The following is an 18,123-nucleotide window of genomic DNA, read 5'->3' as shown; positions in this document are numbered from 1 at the left end:
GCGATATGTCTACACAAGGAACAACCCACAGTTGCACTCAATTTCTCCTACAGTGTGATACCTCTGCAAATCGACCAGGACTAATTTTATTGTAACTTTTGAGCTTTTCTTTAGTATGATATACAGGTTAGCAAGAAGAAGCAAATAGGCATACTAAGACAAGTATATCGCACCGAGCCGGCCCAGGGCATGGTTCCATTATCCTCCTTGTCAAAACAAGCCTGGACTAGTTATACAAATGATACCTACTCTAGACTCTAGCAAGCAAGTCAAAAATGGTGGCTAATGCTGAAAGATCTGCAGCAAAAGTGATGGATATGATCATGTTGGTCTATGCGGAACATATCAAGTCTCCTGCATCGGAGAGCTTCAGAGTAGATCTATGCGAGATTCAACATTCGTCAGAGTTCAACATGTGTGCCGATGGTGCCACATCGCCCTACGCCTGGAGCTGAATTTCCGCATTGCAACTGGATGGGCGATATGAATCCGTCCTATCCATTGACGAACCATCGCCGCCAGTCTCAGCGTGCGACATGACGAAGATCTTACGAGGCTGATTCTATGTGGGCTCAAAGCAGAGTAGGCGGGGTACAAAATATTACATATTTCCACATGAGTCCGGCAGTTATGAGTAGCAACAACTCAATGATATGAGCACCTGGAAGTCGAATTGCAAATTCTTTTAGCTGGCCTTCATGTAAAGTGGCCACCGGTATTGCGTACAATGCTGAGGCCTAGTCAAATTCTGCCACCTGCAAGCAAAAAAGCAATCTAGACCAGCTATGAGTGCAAGAGGACAGCTAATATACAAAGCATAGAATTCCGCCCAAGGATTCAATTCGATCGAGGACTCAGATATACCTCAAGTCTCGGAGAACCCACGCTCCGCGCCTTTCCCAAAATCCATCAGCCGCCGATGGAACTCATGCTTTTGGTCTTCCATACTCCAACTTTGTGCCCGCCGTGGGGTCCGAGGCCGAAACGGCTTCTCTCGCAATTCGCTTAGTTCAGCCTGGAGAACGGCGGCGGGTTTGTTCGCTCTTTGTTGAGTTAGGCATTTCCCTTCGTGGTCTTGCATCTCCCCATAAACATTTTCTTGTTGTAGATCCTGTGTCTGATCCTGCACATGTTGCAATGGTTCGGTATAGGTTCGCCTTGCGGAGTAAAAGGATATGTATTCAGGGTATGCCTCAGTGTCTTTCTGATCGGGGAATGACATTTCTATGGTTGCGCATAGAGCAGAAAAGTTGGATAGAGAAGATATTGCAACTCTTGAATATCAGGAGAAGATAAAGGGCAGTTTCAGTGCCCATAACATATTTTATCTGTGATGAATGGTCGCCCTAGACCCGGCCAGGCCATCCGTACCTCTTGAACCTAGCCATTGGGCTAGGCCACGACCGAGGATTTATAGTTTCGATGAGTCTAGATCTTTTTTTCCACCACTTCGCGGGACGATCAGCTGGCCTGGATCCTGGATTTACCACGTAAGACGTTATGCTGCGGGGTAGACTAGAGAAAGCTGAGGGGCAAGGGGTGACTTTGCTCTTGATAGGTGTTTCGCGCCGATGGCTGTCACACGGAGGCGTTTCTAAATCATGCTCTATTGGAACAGGACTATACTCTATGAATGCTCAGGGCCATGTCGGGATGCGTCGGGCTCTCCCTCTAGAGAAGCATAGACGAATCAATATCATGGTTGCTGGAAAGCCATTCATTTTCGCATCAGGCCAGTCTCAAAATACATAATAGCGGGGAAGACGCAAATTACCCCACAGAATACCACTGCCTATCAATGACCCTGTAGGGTGGAACGATGATTCGCGCCAGGGTTGATCTTGACTTTTCCTCTGGGTCGACCACTGAGAGAACGATGCGATATCGAGCCACCCATCCGGCGACTCAGCCCGCAAATGATCAGGAGATTCCAACCATGATCTCGAGAAAACATGGCGATTGCTGTCAGCCCATCCGGCTACCATAAGCATGTGCGAAGACCATTTGCAGACACCCATATATATCGAAGAGAACAGTGACTAGAGCACGTCTTCCGGACTATAAAATAAAGCCCCAGACGCAAAAAAAAAAAAATCACCGTCAAAATCACCATTATCTAATATGCCGAACACGCATGAATTTTCCCGCGATCCCAACAATGTCCAAGCCTGGCTTGTTGGTAGCGGTATTGCCTCACTCACTACAGCGGTGCACCTGATCAGGGAAGCCAAAGTCCCCGGGCCCAATGTCCATCTCATAGATACTCACAAGGGAACCGGCGGAGGGATGAAAATGCAGGGGACCGAAGACAGCGGTTATTTCCTCCCTTATGAATGCACACCGCACTTCCATGGCAGCTGTGTCGAGCGGCTCTTATCAATAATACCGAGCCCAGCAAATCCTGAAAAGTCTATCTTGCAGGCTGTTCGCGATAGGGATGCCGGTGCCCGCTCGACAGTGGCGGCGAATGTGCCTAGGGCCTACGACTATGGCTACATATACCCGTTCGAAGCCAGCACTAATCGCCATAAGAACCTTGCTGAAGGCCTATTTGTGGCTGGCGGCATTGGCGGTTCTTCAAAAGACCCCACCAAGCACCATGCTCTGCTGGCAAGGTTCGTCACCAAAGGTCTCTCAGGGCCGGAGGTGTCCCATCACAAGGGCGTTCAGGTTGGGATAACTCAGCGGATGGCACTGGTTGGATTCTTGCTGGAACACGAGACTGCGATCGATAGCAAAAGCATCAAGGATATTTTTGATGCGGCATTCTTCGAAACTGAGTTCTGGATGCTCTGGTCGACGACGTGAGTTCTCCAAGCATCACATCTCTACTTATTTTCACCTGATAATGATCCTTCTGATGAAAAAACCCCCTCGCAGATTTGGGCTTCATCCCTGGCATAGTGCGGTTGAATTTCAGCGCCATCTTCGCAAATACCTTGGCGATTTGCGATCTCTCGACAGGATACGGGAACAGCAACGGACTGACTATAACCTGGTTGAGTCTGTTGTTCAGCCGCTGACAGCCTTTCTCAAGCAACAAGGTGTTGACTTCCGCTTTCACCAGCAAGCAACAGATCTCAAGGCCTATCCTGAAGGCGGGCCCACAACGATCTCTGAAATTGAGGTTATGACAGAAGCCGGAACTCAGGAACTCATCACGCTTGATCCGCAAGATATCCTTATTGTAACTCTTGGTTCAACTACTTCAGGGGCTGCCATGGGGTCAGATACCACGCCGCCTGAAGGGCTCTCTTCCAACTGGGAAGAGGTGATGGATGGGGGCTGGAAGCTCTGGGAGAAACTGGCCCAGAAGTCCGCCAAATTCGGCAACCCTATGAACTTCTTGCCTCGTATTCCAGAGTCCACAGTCGAAACCTTCACAACAACATTCACAGGCCCTGGTTTTTCCAACATCTACGAGAGGCTTACTCAGGAGAAGCCAGGAACAGGGGCCTTCCTCTCCCTCAGCGGAAGCAACTGGGTTGTGACGATCAGCGTTCCGCATCAACCTGTCTTCTCGACTCAGTCCGAAAATGTGACCGTGATGCTGGGATATGCACTGAATCCTGGCACCGAGGGCAATTTTGTCAAGAAAGAAATGTGGCGATGCACGGGGCAAGAGATTCTAAAGGAGGTTCTCTTCCATCTTGGCTGTTGCAGTGAGGATTCCGCCGAAGCTACCACCATCCTCACTGCAGCCAAAACCATCCCATGTGGATTGCCCCTGGGCACAGCTCCTCTTCTTACCCGCAGCTGCAATGATCGTCCCCCTGTCATTCCGAAGTGGACGACTAACATTGGCTGCGTTGGTCAGTTTGTAGAGATTCCAGCAGATTCGACACTGGATATCGAGTACAGCGTGAATAGTGCGCAGATTGCGGTTGCTGAGTTGATGGGTCTGCCGCTTACACCAGCGAAGCCGCTGAAGAGTTTACTCAGGGAGGTTTTGAATGTCTTGATATGAGGATGATGCATGTCGAGTGTTGGTACTTTTCTGTTTCTTTTGTGGCTTGGCTTTATCTATTTTCCTTTTCTCTTTCCGGTCCGTATTTCCCAGTGTTAGCTCGTTCAGCTCTGCTTTTTGCATGCTCTCTTGGTTTAGTTAGCACTTATCATTTGCTATGACTGGATGGGGATTCACAAAGTGCATGTATTTGGATTTCATTATGATCGCAGTTATGCAGACTGTCTAGTAATGGATTGCCTATCTTCCATATTTTATTCAAGATCCCATGTTTCTCAGTCTAGGTAGAGCATACTGAGTGTGCCAATCCTCACGCATATCCGCTCGCTGTGAGCCATTTACTCGTCTCAGGGTGAAGATCTCACCTCCGATTATGGCCATTCACTTCTGCAGAAGCAGGACTGATTTTTACACTGTAGACAACATATGCCTGAAAATGACGACGGGGAGAGGGGAAAATATATCAATCTGATTTGCAAGATAGGTTGTACCGTAGCCTGCCCTGAGTAAGTGGTCAGTAAGCAGGAAACTTATTGAGATTCATTGATTGGTAAATTCCTCCAAAGCTGAACAGGGTCGTCCTGTGTGTGGCATATGGTCGCATACATGGACACTCCAGTTAGGAATCTTATGTTATAAGATCTCCCCGCTAAACGGAAGCGCCCTATCTAGAGGGAGAGCGTGGGGTAGCGCAGTTGACCGGCATCGAGTTTGACGAGTGGGTAAAAGCCGTAAGTTGCTCCTGTTAGAGGTAGTTCGGCAAACGCCAGCCTGTGCTTTAGTTGGAATTGCTATCCTTGCCCTTTACTCTTTTTTTCTTTGTACAGTTACCACCGCCCTTGCAGTATTAAGGGGTCTGGAAGGTGGACAGAGGTTGATTGATCCCACATTGCAATTCGGATCGTTAGATACCCCCGATCATCTTCACAGACAGGCTCCTATCAAAGCAAGAAGCTATTCTCTGGGTACGCGTCCAGGGCAATATAACAGTAGAGTGGCAGCGAGCGCGGACCCAAAACACTATGCTCCCCTGCGGTTCCGTTGGGGGAGGCCAGCGTCTATAATGATTGAACACAAACTCGGAAGCTGGTCGTTGGTTAGCTATCTCCCAACAAAAGCGGCCAGGCTGTGGTCTCTGGCAACGAAACATTATCTTTCTTAAATCATCTTCTTCAGAGCTGTCGGGCCTGTGCTGTTTTCGCCATGCCGGCACCGCTCAAAATCTCCGCCTCTGCTACAGCATAGGAAGCGCAAGGGCAGCATTGAAGGCGCTGCCTGCCTCCTTCTTCCTTTATGACTAGCTGTGCTGCCTGAATCGCCCTGTTGCTGATGCATGAAATCAATATAAGAAGTCTACTCTGAACGGTTGTATCTTGTCGGGGAGGGTCCTAGCTGGCAGTATGCGAGCACGTGACCTGATTACCTTAACAGTTCTCAGAGGGGTGAAGTGCGTTGAGATTCCCTAGAACTAGGAGGCTATCGACTGTTAAGGTAATCAGGTCACGTGCTCGCATACTGCCAGCTAGGACCCTCCCCGATACACCCTCGTAGGTGGCTGGTGGCACGTGAAGCCACGAAACTGCCTAGTCGGGGAATCGAGATACACGAGCCGGCGTAGCAACTCCATGGACATGAAAAAAGGAAAAAAAAAAAAAAAATGAGATATATGAGAAAACATAGAGGAATGATTAATACTGCTATTCCTTTGAGTTAGGTGCCTCCGCCGACTCTTTGATAGTTTCCATCCCTAGCATTCCGACAAATTCGCTATATTGCACGTTGTCAAGTGGTTTGGTGAGCCTATCTGCAGGGTTGGCAGTGCCGTTAACATGCTTGAAGTTGATGATTCCTTGCTCCATGAGATCTCGAACAAATAGATAATGGTTGTCCAGCTACTTGGTAGTGGCGGAGAAACCAACCTTCTTTAAAAGATGCACCGCATTATCACTATCTGTATGGATTGTAATGGGGCCATCGGGAACTGATAAGCCTAGCACAACAGCAAGCTTATTGATGTATAGTGCCTCTTTGGCAGTTCGGTCAAATGCGACAAGTTCTGCGATCGTTGTTGAGGGTGCAAGTACGGACTCTTTCTTAGATGACCATGAAACCGGGCAGCCGGCATAGAATATCATGAAGGCCTCTGTTGACTTACCATCAACGTGGTCTTGGTGAGCAGTGTCTGTATAGACTTCCATGCTGGCTGTGTGATCGCGGGCGATGCAGAGGCCATAACAATTCCTCTTAAGGTAGCGCAGGAGTGTCTTTACTGCCTTTATGTCGTACTCAATGGGCGAGTTCATATGGCGTTGCAATCTGAACACTGAATGTGCTATATCAGGGCGCGTTTTTGTTACCAACCAGTTGACATGACCTAAAATAGTGGTGTAGTCGCTCACAGATACCTGTTCCGATTCCTCATCATTACCAGCATCTCTTTCGCCGTTTTTACGCGCGAGCTTGACGCGGTAACTTCTGTAAGCAGGGTACATGGGGATCTCACTGCCTGAGCAGCTCTCCATGCTGTACTCGAGCAGTAAGTCGTTCATGTACGCATCCTGGGATAGAGTGATAGTGCCGTTTTTATAGTTGCGAGTAATTGCACATCCGAGAAAGCGCGACGGTTCACCGATAGTCTTCAGGTTGAATTTCTCCGCAATTTCTCCTTCAATTTTGTCAATTAATGTGTCAGTGTCATTGGCAATGAGCAGATCATCCACCCAAATAAGAATGACGGCAGTACTGCGCACATAGATGCAAGGTTCTTCCTTCAGCATTTTAAAGCCCATGATAATGAGTCTCTTCTAGAGCTCTTTGAACCAGAGGTGCCCTGCCTGTCGAAGACCATACAGCGCCATTAGGAGAAGCCAATACTTGTTGTCTCCTTCAACGCGGAAACCATGAGGTTGTTGCATGTAAATTTGGTGTTCCATGAGCACTGCATGGAGATATGCAGTCACTATATTGATCTGATAGCAGTGCTTCTTTAAGATAGCTACCATTGTCAGATACATGTGAACAGCAGTATCAGAAGGCACAGGAGCAGATAAATCATGGAAATCAATACCTGGTTACTGGTTATTTCCGCAAACAACCCACCGAGCTTTGAATTTCTCTACAAATTCTCCTTGTTCTGCTTGAGAGCGTACACCCACTTCCCTGGTAGAATTTTGGCCTCGCCCTTTGTTAGATGGTCAACTATAGCATAACCTTTCATCCGCTGAATGTCCTCTATCTGAGTCTCCATGGCGGCCTTCCAACAGTCCGCATAAGGGGACTGCATGGCTTCCTTGTAGGATTACAGGATCTTGACATCACAAGCTCTTATTATCTCCGACAGCTCAACTATGTCAGTAGTGACCGAGACAGCAGCCATTACCTGCTCATTTCCAAGCCAAGTTGGAGGAATTCCTTTAGTTTCTCTCAGTGATTTGCGAATATGTTTTCCCGGTTGATCTTCCTGCACAAGGTGACCATCGGTAAACTGTGCTTTCTCAACTAGTTGTTCTGGATGCTTGCGAGGTCTTCCCGGACGCTTTTTAGGGACAACGTGCGGGGGATTTGGTGGAGGAGGAGGGGAGGTAGTATAGACCAGAGCTTGCTCATTGCTTGGTATATCTGCATCTACCAATTCTAACTTAATTGACTGCGGCGCCTCAGTCTGCAGGATATTAGATATATAGATATTAGTATTGTTGCCAAATAGTGCTCGCATCTGAGTGCTTCGCGGTTCATTATTAATATATAAGTTGAAAAACTCTTGTGGTAGGAAAGGTCTATCTCCGAATACTGGCTGTTATTACTGGCTACGAGTTCCTTGCACAGGTTGCTTAGTAGTTGGTTGTGGATTAAGTGGACAGGGATGCTGAAAAGCCTGCTCTATCACTGGGCAGTATGGAACTCTGCTAGCTGTCACTGGCTGTACCAGTGGGGTGCCTGTAGGTGTTGAGGAGTTATTAATACTGGGCCGCTTGCGAGTAAATGTCCTTTCCGGGCTTTCTGGTGGCGTAACGGGCAAGCGAACCTCCAGCTCGACGTGTGGGGATACTACGGTGCTCCTAATAGGTTGCTCATTGCCTGAGCTAGCATGCTGGCCACCCCTGTTGGTTCTGTCTGCAGGGACCACTTGTCGGGGCTGTGGCTCTGTAGGAGCTTGAGGGGTTTCTTGAGTAGGTGTCTGAGTTGGTATCTTATTGATAGTTTGGATGTTGACTCCGCGCCAGGAATGTCTTCTTCATTATCAGGGATGTCAACATTTTGATAGCCTTCAGGGTAGTCATCCTTGAAGGTACGGGATTCGTCAAAGTGTCAACCGGAGGAGACTCCTCCTTACTAATCAATGTTCAGCACCTCGCTCGTTTACATATCTGTTTGATACTCTACGCCGTTTGTATAGCAGGGATATCTGTTTGATGCCTTGTACCGTTTGTATGGCAAGGATATCTCCTGTATAGCGAGAACCTTCTTTTTGAAGCCTTTGAAAAGGTATAAATTGCCTATACAGATCGTAGTTAGGAGATCAAGACCTTCAATGAAATCGTTCACTACGGATATTGATTACATAACCACCTCAATAATCCACACAAAGGTAACATCACGTGATCTGAGAACAGGACGCTTGCCGGGAATCCATACTTTGAATATATGGCCATGGTCTCCTTCGCATCCCACAAAGTAACCCATGCAGGCTCTAGGTTTCATTTTCCTAGAGGTAACACAGTCCTCCTTGGGAATGTGCACCCATGCGCGGCACCCGAAGACTTTAAGATATCTAAGTAGAGGGTTGGGATCATCACGCTTATAATGCTCACGCCAGCAATAGAGAGGAGCTCTCTTATCCTTCTCCTGGGGTCGAGGGAGTCGATTTACAATATACACGGCATGTTCTATTGCAAGAGGCCACATCTCCTCGGGCAACCCGCAGTCAATTCGTATACTGCGCGCGATCTTATCTAAATAGCCACCAAAACGTTCGGCAGGTCCATTAGGTTCTGGTGTACGAGTAGGGGTTCTTTGGGTTGAAATCCCCTTTGCTTTAGCTACAGTCTCAAAGCAGTTGAATTCCTTGCCTCCATCAATAACAATCAGACGGGGATATTGACCGGTTTGGATATGCAACCATTCCATGAACTGTAGAAGGGTTGGTGACGCTGATACTTTATCCTTTAACATAAATATAATAGTGAAACAGGTGGCCGCGTTAATACAGTCCATGTAATTTTTGAATCCCCCAAAACTATCAGGTTAGTAAAAGTACAAATCAACATACTATATTGCTGCCAGGTCATCCATATCAAGACTCAGGATGTTCTACTTCTGACAAGAGATCTGGTATTTAGCTTTTGATACGCGGCAAGTGTCACAGACAAATGCTTCAATTTCGCCCTTAATAGTACCAGAGTTGCGTAGTTTAGGGAGTCCTGCATGTCCTAAGCGACGGTGAACTAACATGATATTGTCAATATCTGCAGCAGCGCCAACAAAGTGTTCATTATCTGCTAGATTAAGAGGGAAAGTATCTAGACAGTAAACACCCCATCTTATTGGAGTGAATGAGATAGGTGTATCTGTCTTCCAATTATATATGATACAGTCCTGATTACACCATGAGAGCTAGTTAAATCGTGCCTTCGCGACACAGTAGAGATTAAACTTCATAGTTGGGTTATAGTAAGCGTCGAATTGTATCTCAATTGGCTTGCCATGGAGGTCTCAAAGGCGCAGTTTGACTCTGCCGTAGCCCTGGGTTCTGCCGTCCTTGATGCTAGCAGTCTGGTAGACATACAGAGTCTCCCCAGGCTGGTACATGCGTAATGATGTGAAATATTCCTTGTCAGCAATAATATGACGAGCAGCGCCCGTGTCCCATATCCATGGTTTTATTGGTATTGTGATGTATCCTGATAGAACAGCCATGGCCATGTAGCCCATCTGACCTCCATCAGATTTGTAAAGATCGTCTAACTTGGCAGCGGCTTGAGCGCCAGCATCATGAGATAATAAGGAAGCTATTTTCCTTTTCTTATCTATATTATATGCCCAGATTATCTCAAGAGGCTTCCATCCTTCGCGTCGCCTTGACAGTACAAGATAGAAACATTCATCTGTGCTGTGCCTAAATTTTCTGCAATACAGGCAGTATCTGTTCTTATCCTTTGCTTTAAGGAAAGAGTTGATGTAGTCCTCTGCTGATTGTCCCTTCTCCGGTCCCTTGCAAGTCATATTCCAGTCTCTCTGGTTAATTGTCTGGTTGCCACCATTGTTCTTGTTGTTCTTATTATTTTGTCCGAAAGGTGATGGTGTGGCTATAACAATGTCGTCTTCAGCAGCTCGAGAGAGTGCATCTTCACAGAGAATTTGGAAATTATTCCAGCCATATTTCGCATGAATTGAATCAGTAAAGGAGAATTCATGGTGTTCGACCCAGTTAGGCATATCTGCTTGGAGATTGTGTAGAAGTATGTATGCAGACGGAAGGGCACCAATTGAGACGTGTAGTATTTGCACCACGTTTGTTGCTTCCCTGAATACAAGGATATAGTCCTTTACAGAGCTGTAGTTCTCGCGAGTTATTGTAGCAACTTTAACACAGGCTATCCTGGATCTGGCTGCTCCCTGACCAACAGCTGCTCTCTGTATGGCTTCAAATATATTATCAGCATAGTCTAACTCACCTGGGGCAGACTGTAGAGACTCCATGATTCTGGAGGAGATCTGCTCGGTCAACCAGAGGCCAACTAATAATAAGACGTCTTCCTACACCAGGCGTTTAGGATGGTCCTCTACTGGCCGTGGTATATTAATGTCAATAAGTTGAATGAGTTTACGAGCTCGAAGAACTCGCTGGATGTTGAAAAGCCATATTTCAAAGTCCTCGCATCCCTTCAGGCGATTGGAGACGGGTGGTAGCTTGTCAATGGCTGAATCAGATAATGGACGCCCTTTGTAGGTTGTCTGGTCAACATCCTCCATAGTTAACTGTTGAATCTGTTGAGCGTGCTGGGGCACCTGGTGTTGGTTGCCAGCGGCTCTAGAAGATGTGTCTGCCATGTCTAATCTCTGATGTCCCCGTTCTGACAGTTCTATGGACTTTAACCAGAGATATAGCGTGGTAAAGACGAAAAGAAATTGGTTTTTGGTCGAATTGGTGTTCCAAAGAGTATAACACTGGTTGGACGAAATCACCACCCACAACCACCGTCACCGCGGAACGCTTGGGGGAACACGGTAAGAGATGTATGAAGTAAGTGGAAATAAAGAGAGATCACCACCTCATCCAAAAACGGGAAATTGGGAGCGGAGGGCTCATAACCTCTCAGAGGGGTGAAGTGCGTTGAGATTCCCTAGAACTAGGAGGCTATCGACTGTTAAGGTAATCGGGTCACGTGCTCGCATACTGCCAGCTAGGACCCTCCCCGACAACTTATACTGACATTGTTGAATAGCGCCAATTGCAGATAGTGTTCGGCCCTCGCGTTGAACCGCTTAATCAGCAGAATCCGTGGACATTTTGATGGTTGAATAGGTGAATTCAACATCGACGGTGGGATCGGCGCCAGCTCAGTACCCGCTCAGTGGTGCCCGCTACACGATGGAGCTAAGATGTGGGGGTTGCTGTTTCCAACCTCGTGCATGGGCATGTGGGGAGTATACGACGCCCATGAGACCACAGAACTGCGCATCCCCCCAAGAGATCGACGGGCATTAATCTCCCAGCCGATTCAGCTGAACAGTTCATGCCACCGTGGTGGGATGGTGGAGTCGCCGATCCATATTCACCTGTCAAAGCGCCGCCCGCTGTTCCGGCCGTAAAACAAAATAATATTAATCTGGGGTTCTCGCTTCTTCTTTACACAAGTCATCCATTCCTTCCTCGACGTACATACCATCATGGGAGTCTTGCGTGCGCTCTGCTGCGGCAAAGGAGACGTAAAAGGCGACGGTCCCGACACGGCCGTCCGACCAACCCAAAAACACCCTGAAAAAGGAACGCAAAGTGCGCCGCCAAATGCCAAACAGGACACTTCTTCAGACATGACTGGGGATAAGTCATCCTCAGGGATGAAGCCGCCTCTGGAGGAGAAGCCGTCCCCACGTGATTTATGGAAAGAGGCATTCGATGGACTGGACGAGTCTCGCAAGAAGTACGTTCCTGCAGATGGTCTTTCAACCACAGGTGCCATCCAGGGCGTCATCGACTCTACAACAGCCAAGTACAAAGAGTGGAAGAAAGGCGGCCTCAAAATCCATCAAAAAAGTGGAAAGGACATCAATCTTCGTGATACGGCGGAGAAGATCCTTGGTGCGGCAATGAAGGCCAAAGACGTGATTTCGACAGCTGTTTCCTTCGATCCCACAGGACATGGTAAGTCTTGAATCAGTTTCTGTAAGATGTTATACTGAGAAAGAATACAGCGTCCTCTGCATGGACCGTTATTTCATTTGGGATGAGTGTAATGTGCCCCCCCCCCCCCCCCCCCCCCCCCCCCGCTCTTTCTCAATTGCTTTGACATAAGTATATTGATGATACTTATACGAGCCATAGGTTATCCAAAATAGATTGGACCGTCGGGATGCAATCTTTGACTCATCCGCGTACCTTGCTGAGACCCTTTCCTACTACGCACTTGTCGATACGAAATATCGAGATCAGGGTATCGGAACTGACAAGCACCTTGACCACGCTCTACTTCGCGTCTATTCGGCCATTCTCGAATTTACGGCTGAAGTGAAGAAGGGTCAGGACGAAAATGAGGCAGGTAAGCATAAAACCTTTAGCCCCGCGAACCGAAGCCGCGAAATAGCTTTCGCTGATTATTGCCAAGCTCGCACTTGGCATAGCATCTTCGCAATTACCGACCAGCCGTTGGAACAACTGAAAGCAAGCATCCACGCTCAAAATGCAGTCGCAGAAAAGTGGCTTAGTTTATCTGCAAATTTGGGTGAAACTGCGCCCAATCCTAATTTGTGGGAAAGTACTAACTCAATAAAGGCGACAGGAAGCGTGCTGAGGAGCATCTTGCAAAGACTGATAAAGCGATTGAGATCGCGCGAAACATCGAGTCCAAAGTCCTGAGTATTAGCTTCCTTTCTCCATACGCAATCATAGGACTTTGCTGACCAATATAGCTGCGGAGGAGGAGGACCAGCTTGTCTGGATATCAAAGGCCGATTTTTCGGCCCGTCAGAGAAATTTGCAAAAGAAACGAACCGCTGACACTGGTATTTGGCTTCTTGATTCACAAGAGTACAATGATTGGAAGTACACCCCGGGAAGCATCTTATGGCTTCCAGGTATCTGTAAGCCACTCAATCAATCTCTTCTGACGGCCATCTTATCACTAACAATGTATAACAGCGGGCTGTGGCAAATCTGTTCTTTGGTATTGTATTCGTCTCTCTCAAAAAGGTCAACGCTCACTGGTGCTAGCTCTACTGTGATTCAGGACCTTGAGGAGGTATGCCAGCTGGATCCGTCCAAGCTCCTCGCCTATTGGTACTTCCAGTTCGACGTGGATGAGACGAAAAACGTGGATGCCTTGACCAGGTCGTTAATTAGACAGTTGAGCCGGTCACCACTACTACCATCAGTAACCAAGATGTGGGAGCAACATCACCTCCGGGGAAGCCAGCCGGACTCGAAATCCATCTCCTATGTCCTTGATGATGTGCTCTCCAGTATTTCTGGCAATATTTACCTGGTTTTCGACGCCTTGGACGAGTGTCCGGAGAACGCCCACTACAAGGAGAGAGGGTCACTTCTCTCCCTTCTTGTGGGCCTGCTCGAGCGACACAAGAATAAAGTCCATATACTTGCTACTAGTCGGCCCGAGCAGGATATCAAACAGGTGCTAGAGAAATCTCCTAGGGTCGATCTGGAAGCCCGCTTAGACAAAGATGTGAAAACTTTTGTTAACACATCAATTGCACAAGGCCCTCTAAAAGATTTAAAAGATGAAGAAATCAAAAAAATGATTGTTGATCAATTGCTGAGCTCTAAAGAACGGTGTGTTAACTCATTATTTTGTTTTGCTGTGCGGGGCTTGTTAAGTAATAGTTCACCAGGCGTTTCCGTTGGGCCGAGTTGCAAATCGCAGAGCTTGAGCAATGTCGCAAGAAAGAGCACATCGAAGAAGCGCTCAGGTCAATTCCTCAGACGCTAGAGGAAACCTATCGCAAGATCCTTGACGGCATGGTGCCTAGGGACGTTCCCCTGGCGCGCGAAATCCTCATGGTCATCTGTCTTTCGCCTGTGCTTCTCGACTTGAAGATGGTTGCCGCCATGGTAGAACTAGAAAACCACGTCTCCGTCCTCCATATTTGTACCACGTCGCTTGTCAGTGAATTCGATAATAAGGTCCAGGTAGCCCATTTCTCCGTGAAGGAGTTCTTGATCGTTTCGGAGGAGGATGGCCAGCATCACAAATGCCAATTTTCGGCGACCAATGGACACAAATTTCTCGGGACGAAGACTGTGGACTCTCTTCTGGAGCAGACTGAAGATCTGACCGAAGCGGATGCGAGGGAGCGGCTTTTCCTTTTATACGCGGCCAAATACTGGGACACTCACGTGGCTGCTATGGGAGACATTGATCGATCATGTCCAGGCTTACAAGCTAAGATTAATCGTCTCTTTACTGAACCCAATATTTACGTAAACTGGTTACGTGCTGCCGACAGGTATGATGGGCATAACGGCAGCGCATGGAGTAAAGTGCTTCAAGAATACCCACCACCAATTCATCGAGCCTCGAGCATGGGGTTACTCCAAACCGTGAGCGAGTTGTTAAACCGGGGCGCTGATGCCGATGCCAACGCCCCAGGAGGAACAGGCACTACTGCACTTCAAGCAGCGTCGGTAAACGGCCATGAAAAGATTGTGCGGATCCTGCTAGATCAAGGCGCTGATATCAACACCCGAGGAGGAAGATATGGCAGTGCATTACAAGCTGCATCAGCAAAAGGCCATGAAAAGATCGTGCAAATGCTACTGGATGGAGGCGCCAATACTAATGCCCGAAGAGGAGAATATGGCAGTGCACTTCAAGCTGCATCAGTAAAAGGCTATGAAAAGATCGCGCAAATACTGCTGGATGCAGGTGCCAAAGCCAACTCCCAAGGAGGAGTATATGGCAGTCCACTTCAGGCCGCGTCTTCCAATGGCCATAGAAATATCGTGCAAATACTGCTGGATGCAGGTGCCAAAGCCAACTTCCAAGGAGGAGAATATGGCAGTGCTCTTCAAGCCGCGTCCTCCGAAGGACATGAAAATATCGTGCAGATACTGCTGGATAGAGGCGCCAAGCCTAATACCCAAGGAGGAGAATTTGGTAGTGCGCTTCAAGCCGCGTCGTTTAATGGACATGAAAAGGTTGTGCAGATACTGCTGGATAGAGGCGCTAAGCCTAATACCCAAGGAGGAGAATATGGTAGTGCACTCCAGATCGCGTCGTTTAATGGCCATAAGAAGGTGGTGCAGATGCTACTGGATGGAGGTGCTGATACCAATGCTCAAGGAGGACAATATGGCAGTGCACTTCAGGCCGCATTATCAGAAGAGCATGAAGAGATCGTGCAGATACTCCTAGATGGAGGTGCTAATGCCAATATCCAAGGAGGAGAATATGGTAGTGCACTCCAGATCGCGTCCGTGGATGGCAATAAAAAAATCGTGCGGATGCTACTGGATAGAGGTGTCGATGTCAATGCCCGAGGACAACTTGGCATAATCCCACTTCAGGCCGCATCTGTCAATGGCCATGAGGAGGTAGTGCAGATGCTGCTAGATCAGGGTGCCGATACCAATGCCCAAGGAGGGCGTTATGGTAGTGCACTTCAAGCCGCGTCATTTAAAGGACATGAAAACGTTGTGCGGATACTGCTGGATAGAGGCGCCAAGCCTAATACCCAAGGAGGAGTATATGGTAGTGCGCTTCAAGCCGCGTCATTTAAAGGACATGAAAAGGTTGTGCAGATACTACTGGATAGAGGCGCCAATGCTAGTGTCCAAGGAGGACGATATGGTAGTGCACTTGAAGCCGCATCATCTGAAGGGCATGAAAAGATCGTGCGGATACTGCTGGATAATAGTGCCTGTGTTAATACCCAAAGAGGAAGAACAGGCACTACTGCACTTCAAGCGGCGTCAATAAACGGCCATGAAAAGATTGTGCAGATACTGCTGGAAGGAGGTGCTGATACTGATGCCCAAGGAGGAGAACATGGTAGTGCTCTTCAAGCCGCGTTGTCTAAAGGGCATGAAAAGATAGCGCAAATGCTGCTGGATAGAGGTGCTGATATTAATGCCCAAGGAGGAAGAACAGGCACTACTGCACTTCAAGCTGCGTCATTAAATGGCAGTGAAGAGATTGTGCAGATACTGCTGGATAGAGGTGCTAATGCCAACGCCCAAGGAGAAGAACATGGTAGTGCACTACGAGCCGCATCGTCTGAAGGGCATGAAAAGATCGTGCAGATGCTGCTGGATAGAGGTGCTGATGTCAACCTCCAAGGAGGAAGAACAGGCACTACTGCACTTCAAGCGGCGTCAATAAACGGCCATGAAAAGATTGTGCAGATGCTGCTGGAAGGAGGTGCTGATGCTAACGCCCAAGGAGGAGAATACAGCAGTGCACTGCAAGCTGTGTCGTTCAATGGCAATAAAAATATGGTGCAGGTGCTACTAGATGGAGGTGCCGACGCCAACACCCAAGGAGGGCAATATGGCAGTGCACTTCAGGCCGCGTCGTTCAGTGGCCATAAGGAGGTGGTGCAGATGTTACTGGATAGAGATGCCGATGCCAACACCCAAGGAGGAGAATATGGCACTGCTCTTCAAGCCGCGTCCTCCGAAGGACATGAAAATATCGTGCAAATGCTGCTAGATGGGGGTGCTGATGCCAACGCGCAAGGAGAACACGGCAGTGCACTTCAAGCTGCATCAGTAAAAGGCCATGAAAAGATCGTGCAGATGCTGCTGGATGCAGGTGCTGATATTAACTCCCATGGAAGACAATATAGCAGTGTACTTCAGGCCGCGTCACATAGACGCCATAAAAAGATTGTGCAGATGCTGCTAGATGGGGGTGCTGATGTCAACGCCCAAGGAGGAGAATACGGCAGTGCACTGCAAGCTGCATCGTCTGAAGGGCATGAAAAGATTGTGCAGATACTGCTAGATCAAGGTGCTGATGTCAACGCCCAAGGAGGAAGAACAGGCACTACTGCGCTTCAAGCCGCATCATTTAATGGCAACGAAGAGATCGTGCAGATGCTGCTAGATAGAGGCGCCAATACCAATGCCCAAGGAGGGCAATATGGTAGTGCACTCCAAGCCGCGTCGTATAGACGCTATAAAAAGATCGTGCAGATGCTGCTAGATCAAGGCGCTGATATTAATGCCCAAGGAGGAGAGCATGGTAGTGCTCTTCAAGCCGCGTCGTCTGAAGGGCATGAAAAGATTGTGCAGATGCTGCTAGATCAAGGTGCTGATGTCAATGCCCAAGGAGGATACAGCAGTGCACTGCAAGCCGCGTCATCTGAAGGGCATGAAAAGATCGTGCAGATGCTGCTAGATCAAGGTGCTGATGTCAATGCCCGAGGAGGAGGATACGGCAGTGCACTGCAAGCCGCGTCATCTGAAGGGCACGAAAAGATTGTGCAGATGCTGCTGGATAGAGGTGCTGATGTCAATGCCCAAGGAGGAAGAACAGGCACTACTGCACTTCAAGCAGCGTCAATAAACGGCCATGAAAAGATAGTGCAGATGCTGATAGATCAAGGCGCCGATGTCAACCTTCAAAGAGGAGAACTCGGTGTTATTTCGCTTCAAGCCGCGGCGTATAATGGTAATGAAGAGATCGTGCAGATGCTGCTGGATGGAGGTACCGATGTCAATACCCAAGGAGGAGATTTTGGGGCAAGTCCACTTCAGGCCGCGTCGATTAATGGCAATGAAAAGATCGTGCAGATGATGCTGGATACAGGCGCCGATGTTAACGCCCAAGGAGGACAACTCGGCGTAGGTCCACTTCAGCCCGCGTCGTTCAATGGCCATGAGGAGGTGGTGCAGATGCTACTGGATAGAGGTGCCGATGCCAACGCCCAAGGGGGAGAATATGGTAGTGCACTTCAGGCCGCGTCGTTTAATGGCCATG

General features: G+C 48.3%; 3 protein-coding genes across 3 annotated transcripts; 2 read left to right on the top strand and 1 right to left on the bottom strand.

The window, feature by feature from the left end:
- Positions 1-621: 621 nt before the first annotated feature.
- On the bottom strand, positions 622-1,385 carry BDW70DRAFT_143233 (uncharacterized protein). Its single transcript, XM_073738078.1, has one exon. The coding sequence runs from the start codon at positions 1,220-1,222 to the stop codon at positions 866-868; it is 357 nt and encodes a 118-aa protein (XP_073592283.1). The 5' UTR covers positions 1,223-1,385; the 3' UTR covers positions 622-865.
- A 583-nt stretch (positions 1,386-1,968) lies between these two features.
- Positions 1,969-4,374, top strand: BDW70DRAFT_111408 (oleate hydratase). Its single transcript, XM_073734546.1, has 2 exons — positions 1,969-2,804; positions 2,881-4,374. Exons 1-2 carry the CDS (start codon positions 2,122-2,124, stop codon positions 3,965-3,967), a joined length of 1,770 nt encoding a protein of 589 aa, XP_073592282.1. The 5' UTR covers positions 1,969-2,121; the 3' UTR covers positions 3,968-4,374.
- Positions 4,375-11,857: 7,483 nt separating this feature from the next.
- Positions 11,858-14,869, top strand: BDW70DRAFT_171367 (uncharacterized protein; the record flags this gene model as incomplete). Its single annotated transcript, XM_073743199.1, has 10 exons — positions 11,858-12,332; positions 12,383-12,420; positions 12,513-12,726; positions 12,793-12,909; positions 12,960-13,043; positions 13,097-13,267; positions 13,326-13,350; positions 13,398-13,973; positions 14,033-14,568; positions 14,648-14,869. 10 exons carry the CDS (start codon positions 11,858-11,860, stop codon positions 14,743-14,745), a joined length of 2,334 nt encoding a protein of 777 aa, XP_073592281.1. The 3' UTR covers positions 14,746-14,869.
- Positions 14,870-18,123: the final 3,254 nt, after the last annotated feature.

The sequence above is a fragment of the Aspergillus foveolatus genome, assembly GCF_047715535.1.
Source record: "Aspergillus foveolatus strain CBS 279.81 unplaced genomic scaffold BDW70scaffold_71, whole genome shotgun sequence".
NCBI lineage: Eukaryota > Fungi > Ascomycota > Eurotiomycetes > Eurotiales > Aspergillaceae > Aspergillus > Aspergillus foveolatus.
Note: the sequence above shows the minus strand (reverse complement) of the source record. Positions and strands in the feature narration are given on the sequence as shown.